We start from the raw sequence: 12,808 nt of genomic DNA on the forward strand, positions 1-12,808 counted from the left end.
GATTTTTCCTAGACAGCTAGAGGAAAGTCAGGTACCAAAAGTGGAGTTCTGTTATTTCATTTGTTCTGGTGGGACACTGGAGAGGCGATCACACTTTGTAACTGGCTCTCCAGGAGAGGACCAATGTAGCCCTGGAAACTTCAGCGCCTGCGTTGGGCTCCAGGTTTGATTGACAAGGACGGGCCGAGGGAAAACGCGGTGGGGGGGGCGAGTAGGCCACAGGTCGAGCCCGGGACAAAGAGGTTTTTGGCTGCCACCAAGGAGAGGGAAGGGTTCCTTGGGGTAACTGGCCTTTGTGCGCTAAGGGGCATTTCGTGAGGTCGTTTTTTCATTGGGAGAGAGGGCGGGCGGGCGGGCGGGCTGGTGGAGGCGGCCGGGCGGGAAGAAGGGCCCAGCGAGGAGAGGGCGCTGGGCCGGGGTGGGGGCTGTGCCGTCGTCACGTGGCCTCAGCCACCAACGGCTTGGGGCTGTTCTTCCGGGTTGGAGGCGCCGCGCCGCGGGGCTGGAGCCCAGGTCTGCCAGCGCGGCGTCCCCTCGCAACCCGCGGCCGCCCGGCCTCCCTGCCAAGGTGAGCGTCAAGGCGCGGGCAGCCCGGGCGCGCTCCTGGGGCGCAGCTGGGGAAGGGGCGCGGGGCTGGTCCAGAAGATCCCGGCGCCCGCGGAGAAGGAGATCTGTCAAGGAGCCGAAGGGGGCGGGGTCGGCAGTGACCCCTGCACGTGGTGGACCCTCGGGAGCCTTGGGCCGGGAAGGAGAACCGTGCCTCGAGGGCCCCCTTTCTTGTCTCGAGCGGGGGCGACGTGGAAGCAAGTGGGGGATGGTGGATTCGAAAACTGCGTCTTCGCTGAGGGCAGGGAACGAGGTGTCAGCTGTGCAGGTGCAGATTTTGGAGCTGTGTGGGGCGGCGGGAGTTGTACGGGGTTGTTTCAGGTTACAGGATGGAAGAAGGGAAGGAGGTCATAGAGGACTCTTGGTACGGGGTGCACCCAGAGAGGTGGCACCTGGACGCTCCGAAATTGTGCTTGAACCCGGAGGGAATTTGGGGTGGGTGACTGGCTGGAGACACAGTTGGTGTCGAAAGTTGTGAGTGTATGTCGGAGGCGGGCTGGTGGTGGTCGGGGCATGCCTCTATTGGGCCAAGAGTGGGGCCGGGGTTGGCAATGCGGGAGAGACAGCGGAGGGGGCAGAGCTGATTCGAACTCCGGAGGGGGAATGACTATTACGCCGCCTCGGCCAATCGGCTTCCGGGGAAGGTTATAAATAGCGGTCCCGGGCAGATGCCAGCAGGGTGGCAGTTTAGTTGCAGAGGGAGGAGCTGAACCCGTGGCTTTGGGCGAAGTCACGCTGCCTGCCAGTCTAAGCTTTTGTAGGGTATTGTGTCCTTGGTTGGTATGTCTCGTTTTAGAAGTGTAACTTGTTTATTAAAGTTGCAGGCGTCCTTTATTCGCCCTCTGGTGCAGGGAAGTCCTTAAGGAATCTGTAAGGAGTCTTGTAGGACAGGCTTTGTTAGGAACGGTGAGGCTTGTGTGCTTTACTTTAAAATATTTCTCTCTTCTCCAGGGCACCCTTTTACTTGCAAACTTTGGCTTTTTTTTTTAATTGAATGGACGGTTTAGGATTGCTTTCTTATTAGCAAGTGTGCTCAGGCTGCTTAGCTTTGCTGATGGAATCACTTTTCCACAAAACTACATAGCATTTAATTTTTTTTGTGTGTGTGTGGTATGCGGGCCTCTCGCTGTTGTGGCCTCTCCCGTTGCGGAGCACAGGCTCCGGACGCGCAGGCTCAGCGGCCATGGCTCACGGACCCAGCCGCTCCGCGGCATGTGGGATCTTCCCAGACCGGGGCACGAACCCGTGTCCCCTGCATCGGCAGGCGGACTCTCAACCACTGCGCCACCAGGGAAGCCCAGCATTTAATTTTTAAAGGAAATTTCCTGAAGCTCCTTGGAGAATGTGTTCATAGATCCCCAGGCTTCAGGTTACCTAGCCCTAGTTATTCATTCACTCAAACAATACTTGTTGATTTCCTCTATTTTGTGCAAGGCACTGGGCCAGAGGTAATAAAGTGAACACTGATAGCAATGAAGATACTGTGTCCTTTTAATCCTCACAATAACCCTATATGATAGGTGCCATTATTATTTAACCCATTTTAAAGGTGGTGAAATCAGACACAAAGAAGTGACTTGCCAGGGTGACACAGCTAATGCGTTGCAGAGTGGGGCCTTCCAACCAGGAGTTCACCCTCTTAGCCTCAATACTATCCTCTCTCAGGTGCTTGCCTCCAAGGATTTTAATCTATTAGGGGAGATATTTACCAAAATAACTTACATTAAATGGCTGTATGAATGCCATACTAAAAAAAACAGTTCTTTTTTCAATTTTGAGTTGTAAAGTTTTTCTCCATTGCTTGAAAGCCATAGAAGACATGGATAATAAAACAGCAAAGAGCTTTAAAGCGAAGATAGGGGAAAATGTGACAATTAAGATGGAATACAGTTGGCTTTTGAATAAGGGCCCTCTGTATCTGCAGTTGCTCCCCATCCGAGGATTCAGCCAACCACGGACTGTGTATATTGTAGTAATGTTAATATTTACTATTGAAAAATAGCCGCCTAGGAGTGGACCTATGCAGTTCAGACCCCCGTTGTTCAAGGGTCAACTGTACTATCTTTGATGTTAACAAGTCCTAGGCTGATAGCATGGTTCAAATATTCTCTGAATATCTTTCAGGGTCATTTTTATTTTATTTAGGCTTATGACATTTACAAGCAGTCAGGGCTAATTTTCCAGGCTCCAGGCCATGAAATAGGACTTCAGCTTTAAAGCATTGCAGAATCTCATCTAATCATAAAACCTCTAGAGCCTAATGGGGTCCTACAAAGGAGCCTTCCTGTGCTCCTTTTATAGATGAGCAGACTGAGGTGCTGAGAGATTCAGGTCAAACAGCGAGTGAGTGGCAGGCTTAGACTATACCCGGCCTGTATTCTAGGCAGCTTTGTTCTTTTGCTGATGAGGTCTGGCTAAGCCTGACCAGGGAGAATGGTTGTTGTTGGGGAGCTGGGATGATCCAAGAAGAGAAACTAGGGTAAGTGGGGAAGTTGGGATAGGACTAGGTCCTTGGTAATGGTAGTTCAAAATCTCCCTCAAGACAAGAATTATATTTTTATTTTTAAATTAAATTAAAATTTTTTTATACAGCAGGTCCTTATTAGTCATCAATTTTATACACATCAGTGTATACATGTCAATCCCAATCTCCCAATTCATCACACCACCACCCCCACCCCCCTGCCGCTTACCCCGCTTGGTGTCCATACGTTTGTTCTCTACATCTGTGTCTCAATTTCTGCCCTGCAAACCAGTTCATCTGTACCATTTTTCTAGGTTCCACATATATGCGTTACTATACAATATTTGTTTTTCTCTTTCTGACTTACTTCACCGTATGACAGACTCTAGATCCATCCATGTCTCAACGAATGACCCAATTTCGTTCCTTTTTATGGCTGAGTAATATTCCATTGTATATATATACCACATCTTCTTTATCCATTCATCTGTTGATGGGCATTTAGGTTGCTTCCATGACCTGGCTATTGTAAATAGTGCTGCAATGGACATTGGGGTGCATGTGTCTTTTTGAATTATGGTTTTCTCTGGGTATATGCACAGTAGTGGATTGCTGGGTCATATGGTAATTCTATTTTTAGTTTTTTAAGGGACCTACGTACAGTTCTCCATAGTGGCTGTATCAATTTACATTCCCACCAACAGTGCAAGAGGGTTCCCTTTTTTCCACACCCTCTCCAGCGTTTGTTGTTTGTAGATTTTCTGATGATGCCCATTCTAACTGGTGTGAGATAATACCTCATTGTAGTTTTGATTTGCATTTCTCTAATAATTAGTCATGTTGAGCAGCTTTTCATGTGCTTCTTGGCCATTTGGAGAAATGTCTATTTAGGTCTTCTGCCCATTTTTGGATTGGGTTGTTTGTTTTTTAATATTGAGCTGCGTGAGTTGTTTATATATTTTGTAGATTAATCCTTTGTCCGTTGATTCATTTGCAAATGTTTTCTCCCATTCTGAGGGTTGTCTTTTCATCTTGTTTATGGTTTCCTTTGCTGTGCAAAAGGTTTTAAGTTTCATTAGGTCCCATTTGTTAATTTTTGTTTTTATTTCCATTACTCTAGGAGGTGGATCAAAAAAGATCATGCTGTGATTTATGGCAAAGAGTGTTCTTCCTATGTTTTCCTCTAAGAGTTTTTTGTTTTTGTTTTTGTTTTTTTTTTGCGGTATGCGGGCCTCTCACCGTCGTGGCCCCTCCTGTTGCAGAGCACAGGCTCCGGACGTGCAGGCTCAGCGGCCATGGCTCACGGGCCAAGCCACTCCGCAGCATGTGGGATCCTCCCGGACCGGGGCACGAACTGGCATCCCCTCGTCAGCAGGCGGACTCTCAACCACTGCGCCACCAGGGAAGCCCCGCCTCTAAGAGTTTTATAGTGTCCGGTCTTACATTTAGGTCTCTAATGCATTTTGAGTTTATTTTTCTGTATGGTGTTAGGGAGTGTTCTAATTTCATTCTTTTACACGTAGCTGTCCAGTTTTCCCAGCACCACTTATTGAAGAGACTGTCTTTTCTCCATTGTATATCCTTGCCTCCTTTGTCATAGATTAGTTGACCATAGGTGTGTGTGTTTATCTCTGGGCTTTCTATCTTGTTCCATTGATATATGTTTCTGTTTTTGTGCTAGTACCGTATTGTCTTCATTACTGTAGCTTTGTAGTATAGTCTGAAGTCAGGGAGTCTGATTCCTCCAGCTCTGTTTTTTTCTCTCAAGACTGCTTTGGCTATTCCGGGTCTTTTGTGCCTCCATACAAATTTTAGGTTTTTTGTTCTAGTTCTGTAAAAAATGCCATTGGTAATTGGATAGGGATTGCATTGAATCTGTAGATTGCTTTGGGTAGTATAGTCATTTTCATAATATTGATTCTTTCAATCCAAGAACATGGTATATCTCTCCGTCTGTTGGTATCATCTTTAATTTCTTTCATCAGTGTCTTATAGTTTTCTGCATACAAGTCTTTTGTCTCCTTAGGTAGATTTATTCCTAGGTATTTTATTCTTTTTGTTACAGTGGTGAATGGGATTGTTTCCTTAATTTCTCTTTATGACCTTTCATTGTTAGTGTATAGGAATGCCAGAGATTTCTGTGCATTCCTGCACAGAATTTTTGTATCCTGCAACTTTACCAAATTTTGTATCCTGCAACTTTACCAAATTCATTGATTAGCTCTAGTAGTTTTCTGTTAACATCTTTAGGATTCCCTATGTATAGTATCATGTCATCTGCAAACAGTGACAGTTTTACTTCTTCTTTTCCAATTTGGATTCCTTTTATTTCTTTTTCTTCTCTGATTGCCGTGGCAGGGACTTCCAAAACTATGTTGAATAATAGTGGCGAGAGTGGACATCCTTGTCTCGTTTCTGATCTTAGAGGAAATGCTTTCAGTTTTTCACCTTTGAGAATGGTGTTTGCTGTGGGTTTGTCATATATGGCCTTTATTATGTTGAGGTAGGTTCCCTCTATGCCCACTTTCTGGAGAGTTTTTATCATAAATGCGTGCTGAATTTTGTCAAAGGCTTTTTCTGTATATATTGAGATGATCATATGTTTTTTACTCTTCAATTTGTTAATATTGTGTATCACATTGATTGATTTGCATATATTGAAGAAGCCTTGCATCCCTGGCTCTTTTGTGGGGTAATGGCGGACGTTGGGAGGGCTCATGCCAAGGAGTACTTCCCAGAACTTCTGTTGCTGGTGTCCTTGTTACCACGGTGAGCCACAGCCACCCCCCGCCTCTGCAGGAGACCCTCCAATACTAGCAGGTAGGTCTGGTTCAGTCTCCCATGGGGCCACTGCTCCTTCCCCTGGGTCCCTATGCACACACTACTTTGTGTGTGCCCTCCAAGAGTGGAGTCTTTGTTACCCGCTGTTCCGTCGAAGTCCTGCAGTCAAATCCCGCTGGCCTTCAAAGTCTGATTCTCTAGGAATTCCTCCTCCCATTGCCGGACCCCCATGTTGGGCAGCCTGACGTGGAGCTCAGAACCTTCACTCCAGTGGGTGGGCTTCTGTGGTGTAAGTGTTCTCCAGTCTGTGGGTCACCCACCCAGCAGTTATGGGATTTGATTTTACTGTGATTGCACCCCTCCTACCATCTCATTGTGGCTTCTCCTTTGTCTTTGGATGTGGGGTATCTTTTTTGGTGAGGTCCCATGTCTTCCTGTCAATGATTGTCCAGGAGCTAGTTGTGATTCTGGTGTTCTCGCAAGAGGGAGTGAGAGCACGTCCTTCTACTCCACCATCTTGGTTCCAAATTCCAAGAATTATATTTTATATATATTTGTATCTCCCTCAGTTCTTGGCATAGATTCAGTGAATGTTTCCAATGGGTGGCTGAATTCTGAACTTATTTGCTCTCCATTCCCAGCCATGAATAACCGTAGAAGTGACCTGTGAATGAATGAGGAAGGTATTTATTGACTCAGGAATGCTTTAGGGCTGCGATGAAATGACATATCTGGAAATGCTGTGAAAATATAAAACCTTCTATTTGAATGCAAAGAATTATTCACATTTTTGATTGCATGCCTGAACACATCTTGCATGCTCCCTCTTCCTTAGCTTTTTTCATAGTATTCTCTCCTTCTCAAATGCCTTTGCCTTCCTTTTCTTAGCCTTGTAGGAGGACATGATCTCTTTTGACGCCTGGAACTTTGGATTTGTGTTACTCTGCTTGCCGTGTTATTACTTGTTGACTTTTCTTATCTCCAAGTCTGTGGCCTATTCCAGTTTAATTCTACAGATGCTCCTGACGGCTGTGCCTCTGAGACTCAGCCCTCAGTACATGTTTGTTGAATTAAAGGACATCTTAAGAATAAGCCCTACCTGGATCGCGCACTTCTGTTCCCATTGTTGCTTTCTGGTGTTTGTAGGAAGTTGCTTCCGGGAGTTGTGGCAGTAGTTATGACATAAAAAATGAGTTAGACCCTTCTTCCTCTGGAGGCTGGAGGTATGTTTATGGAGTCTGCTGGGTTTGGGTGCTGGACCCCAGGAGGGACCGCATGATGGGGCAGAGCCTAAAGGCATAGTTAGTGGAGTTAGCTGAGGTTGATTGATGGAGTTCCAGGTCCTCTACTTCTTCCCATTTTTGAAGGAAGGAGAGCATTGGGAGTCAGGGGGATGGTGGGAGTGCCTTCTATGTACCCCTGGGGATCTGCCACGGGAGGTGGTGGAGGTAGCCACTGAAGCCTCAGAAACAGCAAAGGTCGATGACACTTCACCTAGCTCAGTTAGAGCTGGCAAAAACTGGCCACTTGTGGGAACCACTGAGAGAATTCCTAGTTCTGCCCACATCTGCAAGCACAAACCTATGTGATAAGGTTAACCATGGAATTTTTCTTTCTTTTTTAACATTGGAGTCATATTCCATGCATGTTTAATTTTCTTGCGATGTACACCTAACAAACATGAATCTACCAGTCACTCAGTCAGTCTGGGTTTGGGGGGTATCTCACAGGATCAATATCCTGACGCACTGAAAAGTAGTGGGTGTTTTCTGTATAGCGTGGCGGCTAAACAAGTACTACTGTATTGTACAGCATTTTAGACAATCTAAGGGAAATTCCTGGTAATTTTGACTTTATGCAATTTTTGCTGGACAAGCTGACTTAGGACAGTAACTTTCATGTAAGACGTGACTGGACTTTATAGCATTTTTTAAAAACTTTCCAGCTACATTAAGGATCAATTAGACTTATGTGACCTAGGCTTGGAATTCAATAGTGAATTTATAACTACAATCTAAGTGGGAAAACGGATTCCAAGTTTTAAATACCTGAATTAGAAACAAACTTTTGAAGCATCTTCTGTAAGTAAAGGACTTGGCAAATAAATTCATTGTAGATGCCCACATTTAACTGTTATTTTCCAACCTCTTTGAATTAGCTTTTTTTTTGTTTTTAATGTTTTTGATGTACGAAAGGCAAAGTATGTCTTTCTCAGCACAGAAATGTTTCGTTTTCTTTCCTTTAGTGATTTACCTTCAAGGAAATTGGGGATTCAGAAAGTTGGGAGCTCCTGTGAACATGGCGAACCTACTGAAAACAGTGGCGACTGGCTGTTCCTGCCCTTTCCTTAGCAATTTGGGGTCCTGTAAGGTTCTACCTAGGAAGAAGGATTTTTTACGAACATTTCATACTCAGCAGGCGCTGTGGTGTAAAGCCCCTGTAAAACCAGGTAAAGTCTCACTTCACGTCATAGGAGCCAATAGATCTCCTGATGACAGATAAAATAAGGCATGCAGTTTTACAGCCCTGTGTTTGACAGTGATCATTTTGAGTAAAAAACGAAATGAGTGCTTTCTTATATTTTCCATGCATGGAAGTTCCTGACTGTCAGTGCTAACAGAAAAGAAAATATAATAGAAAAAAAAAATGTCAAATCAGTTGAGTTGTACCCAGGAAACTATTGCTCATAGTATCCATTTCTCCTAGCAGCTCTTCCTCTTTCCTGGTCAGTGTTGGGGAATTGTACATATATGGCTCAGCTATGCTCAGGAATTAGGAACTAGGTGTATTAATTGATCTGCATTAATGTTTCTTGATTTAGTAAATGGCAACTTCATCTCAGTTGCTCAGGTCAGAAACCTTGGAGACATTCCAGATCCGCATAGTAGGTATAGGTCAGCTCTACCTTTTATCCAGAATCTCTCCTCTTTTCACCATCACCACTGTTATCATCCTGGTCCAAGCCACTATCATCTGTCACCTGGATTATTGCATTAGTCTTCTAAGTGGTCTCTGCTTTCTACTTCTGTCCCCGACAACAGTCTGTTCTGTACATGACAATGAGAATAATCTTTTTAAAATGAAAGATCATGTCACTATTCTATTCAAAATTTGCAACTAGCTTCCTAGGTCACACAGAGTAAGAGCTGAAGTCTTCTAGTGGCCTCCAAGGCCTTCCTTGCTAGGACCCCCACTTGCTTGTGTTCTGGGGTGCAAGCCAGAAGGTTCAAAGGGGAACCTTCTAAGCTGAGTCAGATCGCTTTAGGCATCTTGCCCAGAGACCCTCCTAGCACTCTGTCTACACCTCATTGGCCAGAACTCAGGTGGCAATATGTAGCTCTAAGGGAGACTTGGCCATTTAATTTTTTTATTCTACATGGCAACATACTCAAATAAAAATAGCATTCTGTTATTTTTAGGGGAGGAACAGCGTGGTTATTTGAGAGGAACCAGAAGTCTTTGCCAAATAGAATAATTCCCTTTTTGTTTGTAGGACTATTTGTACATTAAGGACGCCTAAACTGCTAGGTTTTTTGAGTTCTTTTTTTTTTTTTTTTTTTGCGGTACGCAGGCCTCTCACTGCTGTGGCCTCTCCTGTTGCGGAGCACAGGCTCTGGACATGCAGGCTCAGCGGCCATGGCTCACGGGCCCAGCCACTCCGCAGCATGTGGGATCTTCCCAGACCGGGGCACGAACCCGTGTCCCCTGCATTGGCAGGCGGACTCTCAACCACTGCACCACCAGGGAAGCCCCAAGGTTTTTTTGAGTTCTTATGTCTGCCTTTTGTAGACTTCACAGCTCTTTTCTTGTTCTCTCATGACAAGTCACTATTGGCAGGGTACCTGCCTCTGAGAGCCCTCAGCCTTATCTTCAGGTTATTTTAAAGTGATCTGAAAAGCCAGATTATCCAGTGTGATAAAATTGTGTATAAAGTAAAAGCCAATAACTACACTGAGCACATGGGAATTGTCCTTGTGAGTGAAAGCGCGGACTTCAAGATCTCTATATCAACTATGCATGAGACTTTTTTTGTTTGTTTAACTTCTGGTTCTTGACTGTTTCCTAGATAATTATTTTTTACCTCTAAAAGATGAGGGTCCTGTTTATTCCTTAATATAACCACACTTTCATTACCACATTGAAAAGCATGAAAAGTAATTTCAGTCAGTATTCATATTTTCTCAATTTTTTCTTTTCTTTTTTTTTTTTTAACAGTTGCTTTGTTCAAATGGTGATCCAAACAGGGTCCCTGTGTTGTATTTGCTTGCTTGTCTCTTAGGTCTCTTTTGGTCTGTATGTTCCTCTCCTCTGTTTTCTTTTTAATTCATTTGTTGAAGAATTTAGTTGTTCTGTAGAATTTCTCACATTCTATCTAGGTTTAGCTTATTGAATTCCCTTGGTATTATTTAACCAGTTTCTCTGTCCCTTGTATTTTCTGTAACATTTAGCTAGAGCTAGAGGCTTGATCAGACCCAGGTTTGCTTTTTTTGGCAAGTGTACTTCATAGATGATGCTGTGTACTATCTGTTGCAGCACATCAAGAAGATTCATCAGTGAGTTTAGATGCTGTCAGTGTGATCCATCTATTGTGAAGTTCTCATCAGTTTTTCACTCAAACGCTGTAGCAGTCATTTGATGATCATTAAGTAAATCCGTGATTTTATCAGGGGCTTTAAAATGGTGATATTCTATCATTTTATCTTCATTTATTAGTTAGAATTTTTCTATTAAAAAATCTTTCCCTGTATTACGTCATCCCTTGGTATCCATGGGGAATTGGTTCCAGGACTTCCCGTGGGTACCAAAATCTGCGGATGCTCAAGTCCCTTATATAAAATGGTGTAGTATGTGCACATAACCTACACACATCCTCCTGTACACTTTAAATCATCTTAGGTTACTCATAATGCCTAATACAATCAAGTTTTGCTTTTCAGAACTTTCTGGAATCTTTTTTTAATATTTTTGATCTGTGGTTGGTTGAATCCGTGGATACGGAGGGCCAACTGTATTTAGTCACTCTGAGATTGTACTGGAAGGGTGGGTAGATGTTTGATTATTTTCCATTATTTACTAGTTTTGCTAATCAGCTGGTTTTCTTATGTATACATTTTCTACTTCTGTTGTAATAGATGATCACAAACTTACTGCCTTCATATAACACAAATTTATTATTTTACACTTATGGAGGCCAAAGTCTGAAATGGTTCTCACTTCCAGAGGCTCTAGGGGAGAATCTGTGCCCTTGCCTTTTCCAGCTTCTGGGGACTGCCTGCACTCCTTGGCTCATGGCCTCTGCCTCTGCCTTCCAGTCCAGCAGGATAGCATCTTCAAATTATTCTTTGACTCTGACTCTTCTGCTCCCTTCTTCCACATTTAAGGACCCATGTGATTACATTGGGCCCACCCAAATAATCCAGGATATTCTCCCTGTTTCAAGGTCATCTGATTAACAACCTTAATTCCATCTGCTACCTTAATTTTCCCTTGCCATGTATTGGATTCTGAGGATTAGGACATGGATATATTTGGGAGACCATGATTCTGCCTATCACACCTTACTTTCTCCAGAGTTGACCAATGAAGCTTTTAGAAAATATTTATTTATTTATTTATTTTTTTGCGGTATGCGGGCCTCTCACTGCTGTGGCCTCTCCCGTTGCGGAGCACAGGCTCCGGACGCGCAGGCTCAGCGGCCATGGCTCACGGGCCCAGCCGTTCCACGGCATGTGGGATCCTCCCGGACTGGGGCACGAACCCGTGTCCCCTGCATTGGCAGGCGGACTCTCAACCACTGTGCCACCAGGGAAGCCCAGAAAATATTTACTTTTTGAGTTTTGAAATATTTATTATTATCCTGAACTCATGGATTTTAACATCTTTAGATGTGTTTTACTACATTGCAATTAATTATCTTTTTGATGCTCAAATTGGCTCATATTTGGCCAGTGGAAGCCCTTTGAGGTTGGATCCTAAATCCTTTTGATACGACTTCATTTGTCTTTGGTAGGACCTAGATAATTTGAGGTTGTCAGATAAGTGAACTCCAGATTAGTTTACGTGATTTAATTTTGCACATTAATTCAAGATATTTGCCAGCTTTCAATTATTTTCCTCCCTCTTCTTTTAAGTAGAGAGCAAGATTCAGCATATGTTTGCCTTTGGCCTACTGTCAATTATTACTGCTTAAACAGTGTGGGATCTAAGACTGTATGTCCAAATGCAGCTATTTTAGGTTGATTTAGTCTCTCTAAGGTCTCAATAAATTACTCTGTAGAGATAATTTGATTTATCTTTTTATTATATATATTCAGAGTTTAGATTGCTAGAGTGGGTTTTCTAAACTTTAGTAAAACATATAGAAGCAGACGCTCTTCATTAAAAAAAAATATCTGTTTGTGTCCATATATTGAGTAAAACAACAGAAGAAACTAGTCTACTTTAGCTAAGTCTGGTCTGAACCATATATAAATAATTTAACTCTGTGTTATACGGGTTCTTTTGTGTCAACACAATCACATCATGTTATATTTTGTGATGAGGGTTTATTTTTATTTTATGGATTCTTGGGAAGTATGGGAGCCCAGGAAACCCTTCATCTACTTCTTGGAAAAGTGGGATGTTATTCTGGATTTCATAGCCATGACTCCTCTGCATGTCCACTACTGATGTTTCTACTGTTGTGGCTGCTGACCTCCCTTTGATTATCTCATGGCTGTGTTTATGAATAGCTGCTGCACCATTCTACTCTCTTTGTCCTTTTCAGTGGTCTTGCATCCAAACTCCCTTTGAGAGAACCTGATTGGGTTGGATAGTCATTGGCCAACATGGAGTGTCCTCAGGCAGAGTTCCTGTATAAGTCATCTCATGGGCTGCTGGTTTTCCTTAGGTCTGGCCTGTAGACTGTTATCTCTGACCCAGCTGCCCACCCCTGGTCTAATCAGTTGTGGTCAAGAA

General features: G+C 43.7%; 1 protein-coding gene across 1 annotated transcript in view; it reads left to right on the plus strand.

The window, feature by feature from the left end:
- The first annotated feature begins 8,101 nt into the window (after positions 1-8,101).
- Positions 8,102-12,808, plus strand: part of NNT (nicotinamide nucleotide transhydrogenase) — an 86,588-nt gene continuing 81,881 nt past the window's right edge. The window contains exon 1 of the mRNA XM_065875565.1: positions 8,102-8,300. Within this exon, the coding sequence (XP_065731637.1) occupies positions 8,150-8,300 (151 nt within the window). The 5' untranslated portion in view covers positions 8,102-8,149. The remainder of the gene's footprint in view (positions 8,301-12,808) is intronic.

The sequence above is a fragment of the Phocoena phocoena genome, chromosome 3 (genome assembly GCF_963924675.1).
Source record: "Phocoena phocoena chromosome 3, mPhoPho1.1, whole genome shotgun sequence".
Taxonomy (NCBI): Eukaryota; Metazoa; Chordata; class Mammalia; order Artiodactyla; family Phocoenidae; genus Phocoena; species Phocoena phocoena.